The sequence below is a fragment of the Dinoponera quadriceps genome, unplaced genomic scaffold (genome assembly GCF_001313825.1).
Source record: "Dinoponera quadriceps isolate SergipeBrazil2010 unplaced genomic scaffold, ASM131382v1 scaffold3289, whole genome shotgun sequence".
NCBI classification, from domain to species: domain Eukaryota; kingdom Metazoa; phylum Arthropoda; class Insecta; order Hymenoptera; family Formicidae; genus Dinoponera; species Dinoponera quadriceps.
In genome coordinates this window covers 2,193,916-2,211,964 of record NW_014558238.1, presented here as the reverse complement: position 1 = coordinate 2,211,964, position 18,049 = coordinate 2,193,916, and the positions used below count along the sequence as shown (strand labels likewise).

The 18,049-nt window shown below is 36.4% G+C and overlaps 4 protein-coding genes across 7 annotated transcripts; 2 read left to right on the top strand and 2 right to left on the bottom strand.

Annotated features, from left to right (window-relative positions):
• The first annotated feature begins 719 nt into the window (after nt 1-719).
• Nucleotides 720-3,551, top strand: LOC106749693. Of its 4 annotated transcripts, none has more exons than XM_014629383.1 (3): nt 720-985; nt 1,491-1,659; nt 2,405-3,551. In XM_014629383.1, exon 3 carries the CDS (start codon nt 2,433-2,435, stop codon nt 3,087-3,089), a length of 657 nt encoding a protein of 218 aa, XP_014484869.1. In that variant the 5' UTR covers nt 720-985; nt 1,491-1,659; nt 2,405-2,432; the 3' UTR covers nt 3,090-3,551. The 4 variants fall into 4 exon arrangements, with proteins under 4 accessions (XP_014484869.1, XP_014484867.1, XP_014484871.1 ...); XM_014629381.1 differs by having other exon boundaries at nt 1,491-1,775; XM_014629385.1 differs by lacking the exon at nt 1,491-1,659.
• A 728-nt stretch (nt 3,552-4,279) lies between these two features.
• Nucleotides 4,280-5,568, top strand: LOC106749692 (39S ribosomal protein L43, mitochondrial). The gene is made up of 4 exons (XM_014629380.1): nt 4,280-4,640; nt 4,718-4,824; nt 4,901-5,106; nt 5,221-5,568. The coding sequence occupies exons 1-4, from the start codon at nt 4,504-4,506 to the stop codon at nt 5,347-5,349; spliced, it is 579 nt and encodes a 192-aa protein (XP_014484866.1). The 5' UTR covers nt 4,280-4,503; the 3' UTR covers nt 5,350-5,568.
• A 1,681-nt stretch (nt 5,569-7,249) lies between these two features.
• LOC106749787 lies at nt 7,250-10,131 on the bottom strand. The gene is made up of 4 exons (XM_014629607.1): nt 10,081-10,131; nt 8,044-8,414; nt 7,591-7,983; nt 7,250-7,419 (listed from the first exon to the last, which is right to left on the bottom strand). Exons 2-4 carry the CDS (start codon nt 8,395-8,397, stop codon nt 7,339-7,341), a joined length of 828 nt encoding a protein of 275 aa, XP_014485093.1. The 5' UTR covers nt 8,398-8,414; nt 10,081-10,131; the 3' UTR covers nt 7,250-7,338.
• Nucleotides 10,132-10,695: 564 nt separating this feature from the next.
• LOC106749785 (cytochrome P450 4C1-like) lies at nt 10,696-17,317 on the bottom strand. Its single transcript, XM_014629605.1, has 11 exons — nt 16,162-17,317; nt 14,800-14,990; nt 14,103-14,212; nt 13,687-13,777; nt 13,256-13,450; nt 12,990-13,056; nt 12,798-12,924; nt 12,640-12,697; nt 11,697-11,809; nt 11,382-11,619; nt 10,696-11,188 (listed from the first exon to the last, which is right to left on the bottom strand). The coding sequence occupies exons 2-11, from the start codon at nt 14,969-14,971 to the stop codon at nt 10,848-10,850; spliced, it is 1,512 nt and encodes a 503-aa protein (XP_014485091.1). The 5' UTR covers nt 14,972-14,990; nt 16,162-17,317; the 3' UTR covers nt 10,696-10,847.
• Between the last annotated feature and the right edge of the window lie 732 nt (nt 17,318-18,049).

Here is an 18,049-nt window from a genome sequence, read left to right as displayed (position 1 = left end):
AAAATTATATTATTAGGACGATTTATTTATTTTAATGGAACAACACGTAATTGATAAATTAAGGTAGTAAATAATTATTACCTCAAATATAAATTGTTTTAAACACAAGCGGACACAATCTAAAGTTGATATTGTCCTCCAATTAATACGTGAAAAGTACATCCATCAAGAACACACCGTGATTCAACTCGACGTTTCTGATTGGTCATTTGCTCTCTCTAGGGATCTTTCAATCGACAAATCACATTTAACCTAATATCGTGTTTGTCACAAAAGTTTTACCTTAATCAATCACTCAGATTCTATAACATTTTATTCCCACGCAGCTTATTTGCATTTGCGTTTGGTAAGTCGGAAGTACCATTCTTATTTTAATCTATCCAAAAATTGGAATTTTGGACCTCACTTTGCTTCTGCGATGTGCGATAAAGTTACATACCGGCCCCGGGAAACTTACCGATTCCAGGAAGCATATCGACTCTGGTAACTTACCGACCCCCAGATATTTAAATTACCTACTATTGATTAGTTATTACTGCGTTACCCATTCTTACCTAATATTGATAATTTATTATTGTGCTACCCACTCTTACCTACTATTGATTATTTGTTACAGTGTTATCCACTTTTATCTACTATTGATCAGTTGTAATTGTGTTATCCACTCTTACCGACAAAAACTGAGGCGTCGAAATTCTAACATTGGGCGGGACTGTCGCTCTCCCATATTGACATTACTGGAGCTTTTTAATTTGTTATGGACACTGTGTCTGAAATCGTAACTGCTTCGCGAAAATCGTGAAAAATACAAAACTGTCTCCAAACTAGGCACGTATTATATGTCAGTGTATTAACAGAATGTAACCTTTTAAGAAACAGTCAACGTATTTAGTCAGTTAAAAGTCAAAGTATTTAGTGACTTTTAGTATTCGAAGCAATGAGATTTTAAATCAACACGGGTGCAAATAATTTACGCGAGAATAAGGTAAGTTGGAAAAAGAATAATTGCAATGTTAAAATTGCTTTTTTTTTCTTTTTAAACGCTCATACTAACATTGCCATACCTCGATGGAACAAACGTTTGTAAAGATTAATTATGGCCTCACAATAACGTCTTACACACTCTTTGACCGGTATTGTCAGTCGGATCTTATATTTAAGACCGTTTTAAGTTATTTTCTGATGCTCTACGGCTCATTTCATTGACTACGAACACCTTAAGACGCAAACTTATGGCAGTTTTAAACGCAAGATTCAACCGTGAATAGCGGTCTTTCAGCGTTTACGATGCCAGAAAAAACGGTGGAAGCTTATAAGCCCTTGGAGAGCATAAGCACCCAAAAAGAACGCAACCTACCTATTCGATATGACAGATTTCGTAACCCTACAACTATCGTTCCGTATCCCTCGATAACTTCTATTAACTAATAATCGTAACTTTCATATATTAATGTTCAACACACCAAAATACATTATAAGGTCATTTTCAGCCTAATCGGTGAAAAACCCTCCAGCTCGCAACGCATGCAAACCAACCGAAATGAGACGATTGTTTGCGTGATACGCGGAACCACGCGACCACAAATAACAGAAAATTTCGACCAAGAGAAGCGTCTTCAATAGGACATCCCGACACACAGCGGGAACAATAGGTTACAAGTCAGTTTGCGAAGTCAGTAAAAATCGTGTAATTTTATTTTAACAGTTTGACCTTATTCGAAAGTTAATGTAAACAAACACCTGGAATCACATACAAAGTCAAGTCGTAGATGAACGTGAGTAAACGCATTCGTAATTCTTGAGATCATTTTAAGATTTGAGCTAAATATTAGCCACGCTTGTTCAACTGTGTTGACGTTTGCACAATTGACAAAGAGTTTTACTATCCATATAACACAACTATTAAGACGGCCTTTTGTTCTGATATTTTTAGTTAAACTAACTATTCAAGAAATTTACATACGCATTGAAACATGTAAAGCGTACATAAGAGATTCCCATGCTTCAGTACATTTCTTCGACTAATGTAACTATCTCAGTTAGAAAACAAAACAAAAAAATAAACCATTTGACATAAGATACGACTGTGAATATCGGCCTGAATGTTGTATATTTCAAATTTTTTTATTCCTAACTTTGTAACAATGACCCACAGTTTGAATGTTCCAAAGATTTTTCAGGAGGGTGATCTCTATAATACATGTCATTGATCTTCTTTCGTTAAGATTTACCAAAAACAGGAAAACAGTTTGGATCAGCTGAAAATATTTTGACAAGCGATGTAGAGCTAGTGAACAGGCGAACGCTGATAATAGATACAATAGAAAATCTGTTTCTTAAGTCATGGTTTGAATAACCTGTAAGATATATCCAAAAGAAAACTCGCGTTTCTATATTTTTGCAGATTGCCGACTGAAAGATGAATACGTACGATGAAGTACTCCGATGAGGAATTCCGGGAATTTGTGCGCGGATTAACTGCGCTGGACGAAAGAATAAAAAAAAAAAGAATATTGAGAGACAAGAAGCTACGGGAAATTGTGAAGAATATCCAGGAAGAAATGAGGGAAGTCGAAAGGCTTCCGTTAGAGCCGCCGGCCAAAAAGAAAAGTAAAAATTATAAACAAAGCGCTGAAAAAAAGAGACGCAAGAATAAAGAAAACGAAATGAAAGTAACTATCGATAAGCGAGATGACAATACATCCAAGGAAGTAAGGAAGCGAATCGATGTATATACCAGTTCCGAGGAAGAAGAAATTGAAGTTGCAGTGACGGACGAACACCTGCGTCGCGAACACGCTGTAAGAAACGAAGATTACAAGATAATCCGAAAAACGATGGTGAGGATTGGTAAAATACACACAGCGACAACGAAGACGACAGTCGCGGTAACAACTAAACCCCAAAAAGACATATATGAAGAGGAAATGACGGAAAACATAAAAACACCAATCTCGCTGGCCGATGAACTTAGTCAGCAACGAAACAAACGAAATGAATCAAGATGGAAGAAACAATCCGAAACGCGAAAAAGAGCGAAAATTGTGGTTGGTCGAAAATGGAAGTTAAATGACTTTTTTGGCATGTAAAATCCGTATCCGTTATCAATGAGGACACAAGTTAATGAGGTTTATAGGAACACATAGACGGCTTAACAAGAGGGAGGCGTTCATAGACAAATTGAGCGTCACGTTGAAACGTAAGAAATTACAACACCAAAGGAAATAGATCCGAAAAAAGAAAATAACTCCGGAAGAGCGCTTGACCGCGCGGCAAACTAGTGGTAGACATCGTTAGGGCCCGACACTGAAAGAACTCTAGACAAGCAAGGAAGCATCGAAAAATCAAAAGCACTGAAGCATAGCACCTTGATGCACAAATCTTCAAGAAAAAAATTAATTAACCGCTCGGCCACAAAGATACAACGATCGTGAAGACCACAAGGAAGATTTATCATAAGCCAGGATTATACACGCTAATTAGTGATTTTACATTAAGCAAGATTATATTATTTTGCGTAGTTTTATAAATGATTATACGAGTGAACCTTCTTTGTGTATAAATCAATACTGTGACTACAAAGAGGGATGTTGCCTCACATAATCGCAGCAGATATTTATGTTGTTATAAAATAGTACTGACGATATAACGCGTTATTATCAAAATGCCCTTATCAAAATACAGATTAAAAGCAGTTACGACAAGCAAATCTAAACGCGATAATCAATTGACATTATAGAGAATTCTCTAATCCATATGTGCTGTCTGGCAGATAATCAAAGTAAAATATATATATTAATATTTATTTGTTGATATATATCAGAGGCTCGAATCATGCGTACTGCTTTTACGAAAAAGCTGCTAACAGTCCATGAGAACGCAGCCGGAATGTCTAGAGAAAATGTTTGGAATCGTAAATGTTCTCTGTACGACAGCCAATCCGACTGATTCGTCGTACAACGCCACGTGTAAAGCCAGCGGCACATGCTTGTCGAATGGAAATACTGCGTTTTGATTGGTGTATTGTCATCCATTTTTAGAAATGCGCCAATCAGAATGCAGTATTTCTATCCAGCATGAAAACAAGCATTGACAAATTTAATGTAATGTATGTTTCTAATTGGTGGTCCAGTGGAAAGACTCTAGGCATTGGCCAATGTAAGTGAATGTGTGCTATCGCACTGTGCGCTAACTCCCCCAACGTTCACAGAAATTCTCTAAAATTCTCCGAATGAATGTTCCGACCTAGGATGCGTTCGAGAAAACGCTATTTAGCGATACCGCGTCATTCTATCCTTATTGTACATGTAAGGAGCAATAAAGATAGAATGACGCGATAGCGCTGAATAGCGTCTCCTCGAACGCGCCTGTGACCGTATTTTAGTGTTGGGACGATACAAAGCCGACAGGCTACGTACTACTACCAAAACTGAAGAAAGGAAGGAAGGTAGCACGTAACCGTTTGTTCTCTCTCGTACGTTTTGTATCTTGTATACAAAGAATATGTCGAACAGACATCTATTCCTGAAATCTGGATTTCCACGTGCACCTCATGGTCTTGGGATCGGACGTTACGTCTGTCAACTGCAAAGGGTTACTTTGAAATTTTGTAAGAGCCATGGTACAAGTATGGGAATGAGGTCAGACGTTATTTGTTTGTATGTGACGATGTATGTATACATGATAGGAAAATATCAATCCGGTTAATTTTTTTCAGGGGCTTCATAGAGCATGATTTACTTAATTATGCGAAAGAAAATCCAGGAGTAGTTGTATATGTTAAACCGAGAAGGCACAAGCATCCGGTTATAGTTGCCGAATATTGTATGTACCCACTTATATACGTGAAAATACGATATATTTAAATAAAATTTAATTCACATTGGCGCATCTTATGTAGTAAATGGTGGTAGACAGTGGATGAATGTTTCCAACTACAATCGAGATGATATCATAAAATGGATGGAATTGTTGCGTACACAGATTCATGATAGCGCTTCCTTAAGATTGCGAAAGATGTGGCACACGGAATTTCCATCGATCCAAGGACCATGGACACCATTTATGTTCAAAGATCCGACAACAAATTTGGCGCAGTTTCCAAATGTAATTTATATATTTTATTACAAAATCTTTTATTCACTGTAGTAAAGAAAAGTGATATGTATTTCTTGAAATATTTTTCTGTAATATATTGATATTCGATTGTTTGACTCACAGAAGGAACTTGGTGCAGCTGTTAAACTAGCTCCTACTGCAACAGAACAACTCATCGAGTTGTTCAAAGCCCAACAATTGTTGGATAACTCTCAAACGACCGACGGAACGGAGACCATGAAACATGAGTGAACATGCTGTTGAAATAAACCATACGCATGTTTCATCGATTCAGAAGACACACACACACATGGCGTGTTGAAACTAGAGTCATACATTTCACATATGTATATATCATCTTTCTTTCTGTTTTGAATGTAATCGTGTTTGGTTTGAAATTCCCCGAGAGAATTTGTTTCAGTGAAATGTAAGGTAGCGCACAGAAATTAATGAATATATTTCGAACGTTTCCTTTGTGTTTTCATCTATCTGAACTAGGAATTATAAATGCGTGAAATGAGATAACCGATAGATGGGAGAGAAGAGGTCGCATGAAAATATTACATCACCGTTACATCTGATGTATGTATATTATAATGTTACATTGCGTATGTTTTAAAACACAAATTTGTTATTTAACTTGTGTAAGTTACTCGTCAGAGAGAACTTTTTGACTCAAAATGGTGAATGATGATGTTAAGGCGAACAATTTACGATCGACCCCGCTGAATATAACGACTCAAAATGGTGAATGAGGATGTTAAGGCGAATCTTTTACGATCGACCCCGCTGAATATAACGACAACATATAACATTAACAAACATGTTTACAATAGTTTCCAGGTGTCTTTGAATGCGGTCCGCTTGGCGCTTTGAAACGTCCCGTAATGTACGTGACATCGTTTGTACAAATATCATTAGTGGGCTATATTCCGAACGCTGCAGAGCCGTTGTAGCGCCAAGCGTACCGCATTCGATCACTTCCTCGTTATAATGATGGTATGATACAGTCGAGCTATTTTTGAAAATGTTCTCGCATTTTTTACAAGTACCTGCTGGTGTTTCAGTCTTCTGTAAGAAAACAAATGATTAATCAGTCAGTCTTCTTTTCATTATCAAAAGTACTATTACTCAACGTCTGCGTACAGGCGTTTCCGCACTCGTCTTATCTTTGGCATATAATGTCCGATCCGATTCGCTTATCAGAGTATCAGAGTAAGTATATTCTGTAATTAGTCATTGTTACATGTTTGCGCATATTGTGTGCGCTTTGTGTCCTTTTTTTCTTATATTCCTGTATGTATTAAAGTACATACGATATACCCACGTGACTTTTTAGGTAAATCAGATGTCGATGGGTTAGTAGCGGTACGATCAAAACTTGGAGTAACACATGCGTCTAACGCATGCAATATCAAATCGAGAGTAGCATCACAAGATACTTCGCAAGCTGAATTTTCAACGTCACGTAACACTGACGTTGTAGGAACGTCCGGAAAAGTCTAGAAAATAGTTTCATGTTTTAATAACGCAAAACGACATTTCTTTTTCCTCTGTGGATAACATTGTACTACTATTTTCAAATACGTTGTTTCAATTGATTTATTCTCATACGCAGCCATCATATATATATATATATATATATATATTTATAATTTAAAAATTATGGAATAATCCAGCAGATGCTACAGTTACAATTACGGACTCGACAATGGTATTGATCAAATTGCAAATATATATATATATATATATATATATATATTTGTAATATCGTTGAATTATATATATATATACATATATATATATTACAAATATATATATATATAATTCAACGATATTTGCAATTTGATCAATACCATTGTCGAGTCAGTAATTGTAACTGTAGCATCTGCTGGATTATTCCATAATTTTTTAATTATTCTACAACACATCGTATGTTCTGTGCATTATTGTGTACATTATAATGTGCTCATTGCTTCGGATGTATCAGTTCATTGTATCGGTTGTTTATCGTAAAGTAAAAAGAAAATCGCTCATTGTACATTTTGTTTAATACCTCGACGCGCTGAAATAAGCTTGATCTATTTTTAATTTATTCCGGAAACTACACGACGCCATTCGTATTGCGCATAAACAAAACAGAATAATCACGTATTTTAATAAGAAGGTATTATACTTTTATTATATAATCGTAATTAATCGTACATTTTTCGAAAGAGAAACGTTGTTGCCAATTTCTTTTTAATTCTTTCTTTTCAAATTGTTTACCTCTGAAATCATTTTTGTATCCAGTTGCGTTGGATTCAGCATATTTTTATCCACCTACGGAGCAAGTAAAAAAAAATCGTAACTAAAAATCAAGATACGATATAACATACGTGTTCACGTTCAATATATAATCGAACAATTGAAATATTGTCGCGGAGAAATGCGCAACGCACAATTTTTATTAAACTTTTTAAACGTTTTGTCACTTGTGTGTGTTTTGTTTACCTTTGGGTTATTTAATATTTTGGGTAATTTAATACCCTTGCAACATTGGGTGAAGTGATTGACGTCGCCGCATTTTGTGCACTTTGACCCCCAAGCGGGACACTTTCCCAGCGGATGTGAACAACCGCACCTCCAACATACTCCTTTCACTGTTCTAACTGTTGTCAGTGTTTGTTTCGCCACGGTAGGTGCTGTGTTCTTCTCTTGAGTAACCTGTTTCATCTTTTCGATGTTGATATTGTAATCTTTATAAATCGCTACTATTTTCTGCAAATCTAAATCGTCCACTTCGAACAACTTTTTACGAAGTATCTTGTCGTGTGTATCGAGAATGACCTTGTCTCGTATAAAACTCTCCGTCATTTCCTTGAAATTACAAGTTTTGGCTTTCTCCTGCAAAAAAGAACCGACTTGATGATGTTATAATTGTAAAATGCGTCGTATGATACATACTCTCAACTTGTTTATATGTTCTTCGATAGATTCGTTTTGTTTTTTCGTCTGTGTAAAAAACTGATATCGCTCAACCACTTCTTTCTTCGGTGGATTAAAGTAATCTTCGAGTTTTGTCATTAATATATCCATATCATCTTTATCTTGCTGATTGTCAAATGATATTGTTTCTATCGCATCGATACCAATCTTTCCAATCCGATTTTTTAAAAGATTCGCACGGACTTCATTGGGTTTATGAATATATCCTGTTACTTTCATGAATATAATGAAATCCTCCTTCCAGCTGTGCCAATTTTTAGCCATGTCACCGTCATTTGTTAACGGATCTGGAGCACGTGCGTGTACTTCCATGTCAAGTGTCGAACTTACTATAAAAAGGGCAACATTTTTTTACTTATTTGAAAAAGTTGTAGGTTGAAAGTCGCATTTTTTTCCAAAATAAGATTATATTGATAAGAAAATTATAAAAATCGCGGGAGGTATTAGTTTGAAAACAAGAGAACAACAGAAAGAGGGAGAAAGCATTTGTTTACATTCTTCAATAAAGCTTGACAATAATATCGCAATATTAACAAAGAACGTGAAAAAATATAATTATATAATTAAGAAGGGGGAGAGGGAAAGGAGAAGGGATGATGGAAGAAAAAAGAAAGGTGTAAGGAATTGAAGGACGACAAATTTTGGAGGAAAAGTATGAGACAAAATTTCACCTTCTCCACCCATTCTGGTTAATAGATACTTTGTAAAATATTAGACGCATATGTTTCTCCTCTTCTCAATCGCGCAAATATATGTAGTCGAGGAAAGAAGAATCTGAAAAGACGACAATCGACCGATATCCAAGGGAGTAAATTCCAAAAATTGACGACAGTGTGTTGAAAAGAGCACATTGATTAATATCGTAATTCTGAAATACCGCACTACACAGAAAAATGGAGATTAGGGATGCACGATAAGGGATACCTTAAAATTAGAGAGGATGGGAGGTAGAAAGAAAGAAAAAGGGGGAGAATGTCAATATGTTATTAACAACTGAAATTACCTGATGTCGTCAATTATAATTTTGAAATATACGATAGGCTACTTTTGCACCATTTATTCTTGCACAGAGATAAATCGATCACTTACATATATTCCAATAATTTGTAAACAATTTTACGTTACACTCAATTGATATTCAATTTACGATGCGTTTAGATTACCTCGGTGAGCAAGAAACATTTCATCGATTTTTTGAAACATTAATTTCATACGTAAATTTTATAAACATATTAACGTGATATTTTACAAATGTTTCAATGCTATTACTTAATAATATAATATTCCTTAATATTAAAATTATGATATTGAAATATCGTCTTTAATATTTTGGTCAAATATTGTTAGCAATGACGTTGTATGCGACATTATGAACTATATACTTGAAAAAGTTATACATCATAAAATACGTCATTGTATTGTGATTTCTTGCTTACTGGCTAAAATCATTTGTACAATAATAACACACCGTTTGTCGATATTATGAAAAGTTATAATACGAGCTCTTAAGAGGCTCCTCGTGACAACTATCCTTATCTGATGACGTCTGATGCGAGAACACGTATGCCAAGAATTCTACGTTCATATAAAAAAAAATATATATATTCTTACAAAATGATACTTGTGATCGATTCAACACACTTATAAAATTGTCCGAACACTTTCCTTTTATTTGAACAATCAATAAACAGTCGCAAAATTAACTTGACATAGAATTTGATCTTCTAACCGCTTCTCTCATGATTTTGTCAATGTTAATTTTACGACTGTTCATTGATGGTTCGAGTAAAAGTGTTTGGACAATTTTACAATCGATCACAAACGTCACTTTGTGAGTATATCCTTTTTATTTGAACGTATAACGCAGGAATTTCTCGGCATGCGCTTTCTCGCTTCTGACATCATGAGACAAGGACAGTTGCATCGAAGGACCAGAGGCCTTAATTACCTGATTATTGTATTATTGCAAAACGCTCTGATATATTGAAGCTTCACCTTCGATGTTGAACACTCGAATGACGCTTCACCTTCGATGTTGAGCACTCGAATGACGCTTGAATGTGATGACTCACTGGACAACGAGTTTTATCGTCAAGGCCAGTTATCAGATATAGCACGAATCGCTGATCTTTGCACAATTCAATACGCGCGTAGAAAGCGGCACAATATCTTATTGTTACTCGATGGGCTATTGGGTTCCGATATAATAATGAAAATCTATATATAATACCAATATGAACTATATTGATTTTCAACATATTGACGAATATCGGCACACAACCTCGCCGATCGACACAAATGTGCGAAAAACTGGGCCCGTCTCTGCACAAACAGGACAATTGTTCGGCCGGTTAACTTGATCCATTAGAATTAAGCAGAATTGGCCAGAATTGACGCTTAATCGGCACCGATCAAGTTAAGCGACCCTTTATGTAAGAGAGAAGGATATTTTGAATTGAAGATTGGAGCAATCGAGGATACCCTAGCGATTGTTTGATCTGTTGGACAACGATTAGCCAACCAAATGTTCGGATACAAAGGTTCGTTGAATTCTAATCCTCAACATCCAACAAATAGTTTGAACGCCCTTTCGATATAAAAAGCATATTTATTGAAGTATATTTTATAAAAAGTATATTTATATACTTTTATCATCAAATATCGTTCATTTCTTCATATTCGTCGTATTAGAAAATTATACGTCTATCACGTTAAATGTTATTTATTGTATTAAAACTAATGGAAAATACATATCGATTATCTCAACGCGTCGTCTTTGGCGTGAAACGAAGAAGCACATTACCTATTGGTCGCAAAATGAGAGAGCCAACTAACGGAATTTCGGTTTCTACACTTTTAACTCTCCATTTCCTTAGAATAGCCGTTAGCACTGTTTTCTCTACGAGTAGAGCGAATCTCTGACCGATACAGTTTCTCGGTCCGGCGCTGAACGGGACGTAGGCGTATGGATTTCTGTGTTTTGAATTTTCCGGAAGAAAGCGATCCGGATCGAACTTTAATGGGTCTGGCCAAACTTGCGGATTGCGATGTGCCATTATGATCGATAACGCGACCGTTGTACCTTCCGGAATAGTAACATCACCTAGAAAGAGAGAGAGTTTACACGAGACTATAAACGAGGGATGACGATTGCACGAGATGTGTGTGATTTTATCCGTTGATTATACAAACAAGGATCGGGCGCGACAGACATACTGAACGTGCTAAACCAACACTCTCTGCTTACATGCCGCAAACGACTTTTTGGATAAGTGGTATAGCATTTGGATATTTACCAATTTTTACGTTTTCCGCCAATTTCCGCTCCACTATAGGTACACTTGGATACAATCTGAGCGTTTCCTTCATTACTCTTTCTAGATATTTTAATTGCGACAACTCCTTCACACTGGCTGGCGTCTGCGTATCTTTGAAAACTTGCTCGAGTTCCTCATGGACTTTCTCTTGATGCTCTAGATTATTACCCAAACAAAAGAGCGCCCAGTTTATCGCAACCGCAGTTGTATCATGACCCTGTTTTTTTTTCATTTTTTTGTTTTATTATTTTGTAACTCTTGTAGGTACTTTAATTATTAGCCAATTACTCGAACCTCGAACATAAAGGTGTCAACTTGCGCCCGTAATTCGTCTTCCGTTAACGGAGCGTTGTCCTTTTCATTCTGATCCAACAATAAATCTAAAAAGGCTTTCCTTCTTTGCTTACCTAATGTGAATTTTTCTCGGATAAAGAATACTCTTGTGCACGTATACTCTTAAAGAAATACTGCGCGCGCGCACACACACGCACGCACGCACGCACGCACGCACACACACACACACACACACACACATAGTTTGAGTACGGAACGACTAATGAGAAGCAAAGCTGAAGGACAGAGATGTGCCAAATAATAAAATGTTTCCCTTCTAAACTCTATAGGAGGTGAAACAGCGGGAGAAACAGGTGAAACAAAGATTGAAAAAGAGGGAGAGAGAGAGAGGGGGGGGGGGGAGAAGAGCGCTTTCCGATATATACTGGCAGTATTGAAAAATTGTTCCGTTATTAGCATGCAACGTTGCTACGACACGTCGATCGATAACGTCATAAATGGTAGTAGCCATATTGCGATTACTGCAAGCTTCCGAGACGGTTGCAGCGCGATATAACATCGTATTGATATAGGCAGAAAGTAGATTTGTTAGGCTCCGAAATTTACTGTCAATACCAAAAATCTATAGTTTATGTTACATATAGATTTTCAATATTGGCAGTGAATATCGGTACATTTCGCGTCAACTGCAACTACTGCTGTTTCGAAATACAACGTGCTGCTAGCAAAGTAATTTCAGAACGGCAGTGCATTATTATGACGTCATAATGGTCGCCAATAAAAAGGGAACGTTTCCTCTTCTTTCCACCTACTAAATAATTAAACGTTTTATTCTCTTCATAACCCTCTGACTAATGTTGACTAACTGGTTTCCCTTCACCAGTCTATCTCTCTTTCTCTTTTTCTTTCGTTGGTTGGTGTTGCAGAGAGAGTTTATATATACCTGTGTCATCCCCTTTGCCGTTTTTTGTTTTCCGAATAACCTTCTTTTTATTAATCACCTGGAATACGTGCCATCGTCGTGGATAAATTTGAAATTTCCTTAGGATAAAACATTTCTTTCAGCACGCGCTATTATGTATATTACTCGTGCAGCCTTACCTCCTTCGTGAATCCGTGCAATATATTCAATGCTGACTTGTACTCCTTTCCAACAGGCATTGAATAGTACAACCAATCCATCCAATACCACGGCGTGAATAGCCGCTCGAGCGTCAATTTGGATAATCTAAAAGTATGAGGTACAGTACAGTTATCAATCAGTCTAACCGATTACCGATGATAGAGACTAACCTATGTATTGTCGTGGAATATTCGGTTACGACTTCTTGGGCACGTATATTCACACCCATCGCCGTTTCTGCGAAATAATGACCGCGATTAACCGTGGTCGCGATACTTACGTACAGGAAGTATGTATCCTGTTGCATCAACATATCGTGCTGCCGCTGCATATGTGAGAGAGCGCGTGCAACTTACTCTTCCATACGCGCTTTTACAGCGGCAATATATTAAAACACCGATATAAAGTATCGTATTATATATAAAAGTTTTTTTACCGCATATAATATCCAGAGTAGCATTGATAAGGAAGGGAAAAATATCGATGGCCTTTCCTGGACATTTTTCCATTTCTTTTTCGAGGCATTTCGTTAGGATCTCTGCTTTTTCAGACAGTACTATTGCAAATTGGTCTAATATACCAAAATGGAACGTTGGCCCGATAAGTTTTCTATCGTGGAACCATCGTGTACCTATGAATATATACACATCGAATATTGGAAATTGAGGAATGAAAGAAAAAGCTGCTAAAAGAAGGTAGATGGTTTGCCTTGTAAATTGTCTTATCTCATTTATCGGAGACACGCGAGGATGTCGTTTAGGAAAAAATTGTAGAAATAATTATGTATCTTGAGACGCGCGTAGAATTTCATTCATAATAATTATCTATGTGTTATCATGTGCTTTAAAGAAAAGTATAACGATTTACCGGCAGAAGTGAGAAGACCGTTGCCCAACCAAGGTTTTAACAATTCATACACTATCCCTTTCTCGAGATTAACAGTACTGGGACAAATGATCTGAAGTCAAATGTTTGCAACACTGTAAATGATGTATCAAATAACGACCCGGTGAGCGGGTCGATAACTCGTGATCAATCAAGTTCGTTATAATGTTATTATGTCGCGATTTTTTGGGAAGACATTTCTTTACGCTTATCACGTGAATTCTCAAAAGCGAATTGATGTCTCGTTGAAGTCTATAAAAAATGTTTGCGACCAGCATGGAAAATTTCTTGTGATCGATTTCCCAAAGTAATTGTGATGACAAGTTAATATTTTAAATATGCCCACGTATATAAAACAATCAACAATTTCAAATTCAACGTAAAAAAAAGTTGCTTGCCTCTAAAAATTCGGGCTTAAAAAGGTAAACCACTGGTTTGGATCCCAAAAATACCAGGCACATTCCGTCTTTGAAATGGTTCAAAAATGATAGATGCCATTCAAATTGTTCTACGAAATAAACAATAAATGTATTTTAGATTAAATAATGGCGATATGTGTTTTTAGTAGAACGACTTTTGCAATCGGTTCACTTATTACTCGTTTTTCGGCGCTTATTATTTTAGACACACGATACCTACATTTTTCACGATACAATATCAACTGTTGCTTTAAATATACAACATATATTCAATAGAAAATTAATATACTTTACTTGCATTATTCGTTATATTTTATGACGTTACAAATGCAAATGTGTTTCATTCTAATTATTTTTCTTGCACTATGTCTCAAACATATTCGTTCTTCTTGTTAAACTTTACCGTCGATTAAAACGACGAGCGGAAAGTCGAAAGTCCATAATGAATGGAATCATCAACTCTGGCGATTCAAAATCATAAAATGTTCCATAACAGGTAACGTCGAAAAATACGGTTACAACATACTTTGTTTTGTTCAATACAATTTCGTGTGTGCGGTATTGATTTTTCCAACGTACCGAATAGCGAAAACGAAATTGTATCGATCTGACATGTTGTTTTAATATAACCGATTGCGTCAAAGCCATTCGATGTAATCGTCGTTTCATTGTCTACCTTGTTCTGTCATCCTTAGTAGCGTCAATGCGTGGCCAATGAGAGGATATGATTTGAATGCAGGAACGTTCTTCATTTTTCGTCGTATCATATAATCATGACGCACCATTGATACAACTATGGAGATTATAATGAAGCACCAAATGCTCAAAACGAAAGAAATAATGTCCATCGCATATGAATTTGCGAACCTGCGTACATCGAAAATGTGTCATTACGTCGTTACAAAATTTAGTCCGTTCTGAAATCACTCGTGATGTATGTTTCAGAGTTATACGTTATTCAATTTGACAAATACTACTTTTGCGATATTATATCGTTATTAGTTGCGCACAGATATAAAATATCCCATTCTTATGAAATACGTTCTTAATATTCCAGAATACATTGAAAAAATCGGATATTCTATGTGAATATACGTAGAATAAATATATATGTTAGACAGGTATGTATGCACGCGCGCACATATACAGGGTGTCCTCAATGGGCAAATTTCATGAGCATGTAGAACGAATAGAGATGAACAAAAAGTTGCAAACATGTGAAGTTTTGAATTATGGAAAATGTATAGGGCTTCTTTAATTAATAACTAAAAAATGTTTGTGTTAATATGTTAAATAATAATTTTGCAAACTTTACATGTCGTTTGCAAATGATGACTTCTCGTTCGTTTCAATTCGACCCTGTATACAGGGTATCCCAAACCGGGTGTTCTTGTGATGTGCAGATAGAAACGGGTGAGCAGAAAAATCACGTACCATTTTGCAAAATTCACAATAGTTGGTGAGGAATTAATTATTTTGTCTGAACTAATGAACGCATGCGGCCCTGCGGTAGGCTCTGTATAAAGAAAAATGGCTTACTTTTTGAGATCTCTTAGCAACGATAGGCATCAACTGAGAGGCGTGTTTCTTTTCTGCTACGCGTTATTTCGCCTGTAGAAATCAGTTGATGCTTATCGTTGCTAGGAGATACCAAAAAGTAAGCCATTTTTCTTTATACAGAGCCTACCGGGACATGCACTCATTACTTCGGACAAAATAATTAATTCCTCATCAACTATCGCGAATTTTGCAAAATGATTTTTCTACTCACCTGTTCTATCTGTGGGAACCGGTTTGTAACACCCTGTACATATAAATATAATAGTGTTTTTTTTTTTTAATACACTTTCTATAAATGTGCATAAATATTCGTAGAGAATAATTCTTTGAACATTCGTAGGATATTCGTATTATCTGTATATACTATATTGATCGAAAAAAAACACGCTTCTTTCGACATTAAAATTATTGTCTACGTATCTCAGGTACGGTAAATCCAGTTAAAAAGCAAACCGTTGAAGAGCAGCAGTATACTCACAATACTCGGCTTACGTTGGAAGCGTCACAATCTTCTATGTAATTCTACGTAATCTGGCAAAGATATTTAACCCACCGAGTATAACAACTCGACGAATTTTGTCCCAAACGATGGCAGCGATGGAATATAACAGGACACTATATTGCAACGAGATAAAATTGACGATAGGAATCGTCTTTCTTTAACAACCAGTTAAATCTTCAATTTTTTCAACTTCTTTTTACGTGGATTTTATCGGTGTATTGATATTTTTAATCTTTCTCAGTATCTAATTGCGTTCATTGGTTAGATAACAACGGAAGAAATGAGCGAATCGCGTCCCCTTAACCTTTCAATTAGAGGTGTATCACCGAGCGATACATAAAGCGTTTGACGCGCACATCTCACGGCGTCGAACAATATATACGCTATGCCGAGAAATTAGCCGACTTTTAAAAGAATGATATTTAACCGCGATATACGCAAACACGTCCGCAGTTAGTTGCATTCCGTGTAAATGATAATGTGCACACATAATATGTAAATACGACAAAGTGTACGATAAACTTTTCCTTATCGCCGTGATTCTATTCTTACGAGTCTCATCGTAACGACCCTGCCAGTCGCTGCTATAACATTGAGTATTATTTATTGTCGGTTTTATCATGTTGCGCGAAATCGGTCCCGCTGTAATGATTACTTAAACGCTTTATCCTTGCGAAACTTTGTTTATACCGCGATCACGGATATCGCGGATAATTATGTTTCTCCAGTGTGGATTCTCGGCAATTCTCGCCGATCGATCGTGAAGCACCCAAACTTTACAATGCTATCCGATTGTAATGAAATTTTACAGATATGCAGTACTTGTTGAATCTACTTGTTGCAAAAATTTCCGAGAAATCAATCGCAAGATTTCGATGTGAAATTGATAAAATATTTTGCTGAAATGTTTCATCATATCAATGTATTGACCTAGTAAACACCGAGCATCATTACATTCATATTTCGTACTCAACGATATAACAATCAATGTTATATAACAATTATTGAAATTACAACACGGATATAATTGATGCTCGGGAGTATCGAGAGCTGTGGAGAAATTGTCATGCTGACGAAATATTTGTGTGTCTTGAAAAAATAAGAGGAAAATTTTCTTACATCATCGATCAGCATATAAATAATAATCAAGTTATTAAGAAAAAAAGTGTGAGTTTCCTTCATTTATCCGCCGTGGTGGCTTTACAAAGATAAAACGACAAGTTTTACGCAAATTACGCGGGTAAGTAACAATTTTCTATCCGGACACGAGGAGAGAGAGTGGATTAACCAGCGGGAGAGCCCATCATTTTTCCATGGTTAAGCCATCCTCTCGTTCCATAGCATTTAGACTCCTCTCGGAGACAGAGGCACTTAGGGATGGCTTGAAATCGTATGAGGGGTTTTGTTGCTCCACGCGCTGCTCAATATTTAAACCGAGCATCTTACGAGAGGAGTCTAAATGCTATTAAACAAGTGGCAGTCGGTGATGAAAAACCGGCCTGTCATTATAGAATCGATCCTTTACCTGAGTTAATATTTTTCATACTTTTTCAGTCGGTAACTTCATAACGAATCTTCCTGTTATTCATGATCTTCACAACACATATTGAATCCCTAATACCGATTGAAAGATACGTTTGACTTTTCATTATTTCATCGAAATTAATACTTCTCGGAAATTTCCTTCGTGGCTGCAAGTAAAATTTCGTCAAAATCGGGATAGCTTACACGCCGTTTGTTCAATCTACCTACGATGAAGAAGCGAGTTTTTTGGCGGACGAAATGTAATGAAATCGATCAATCTTTATTGAAGGGAGGGGGTTAAGATTGCTAATCGCGAGAATCGGCGCGATTCGCTGTTCAG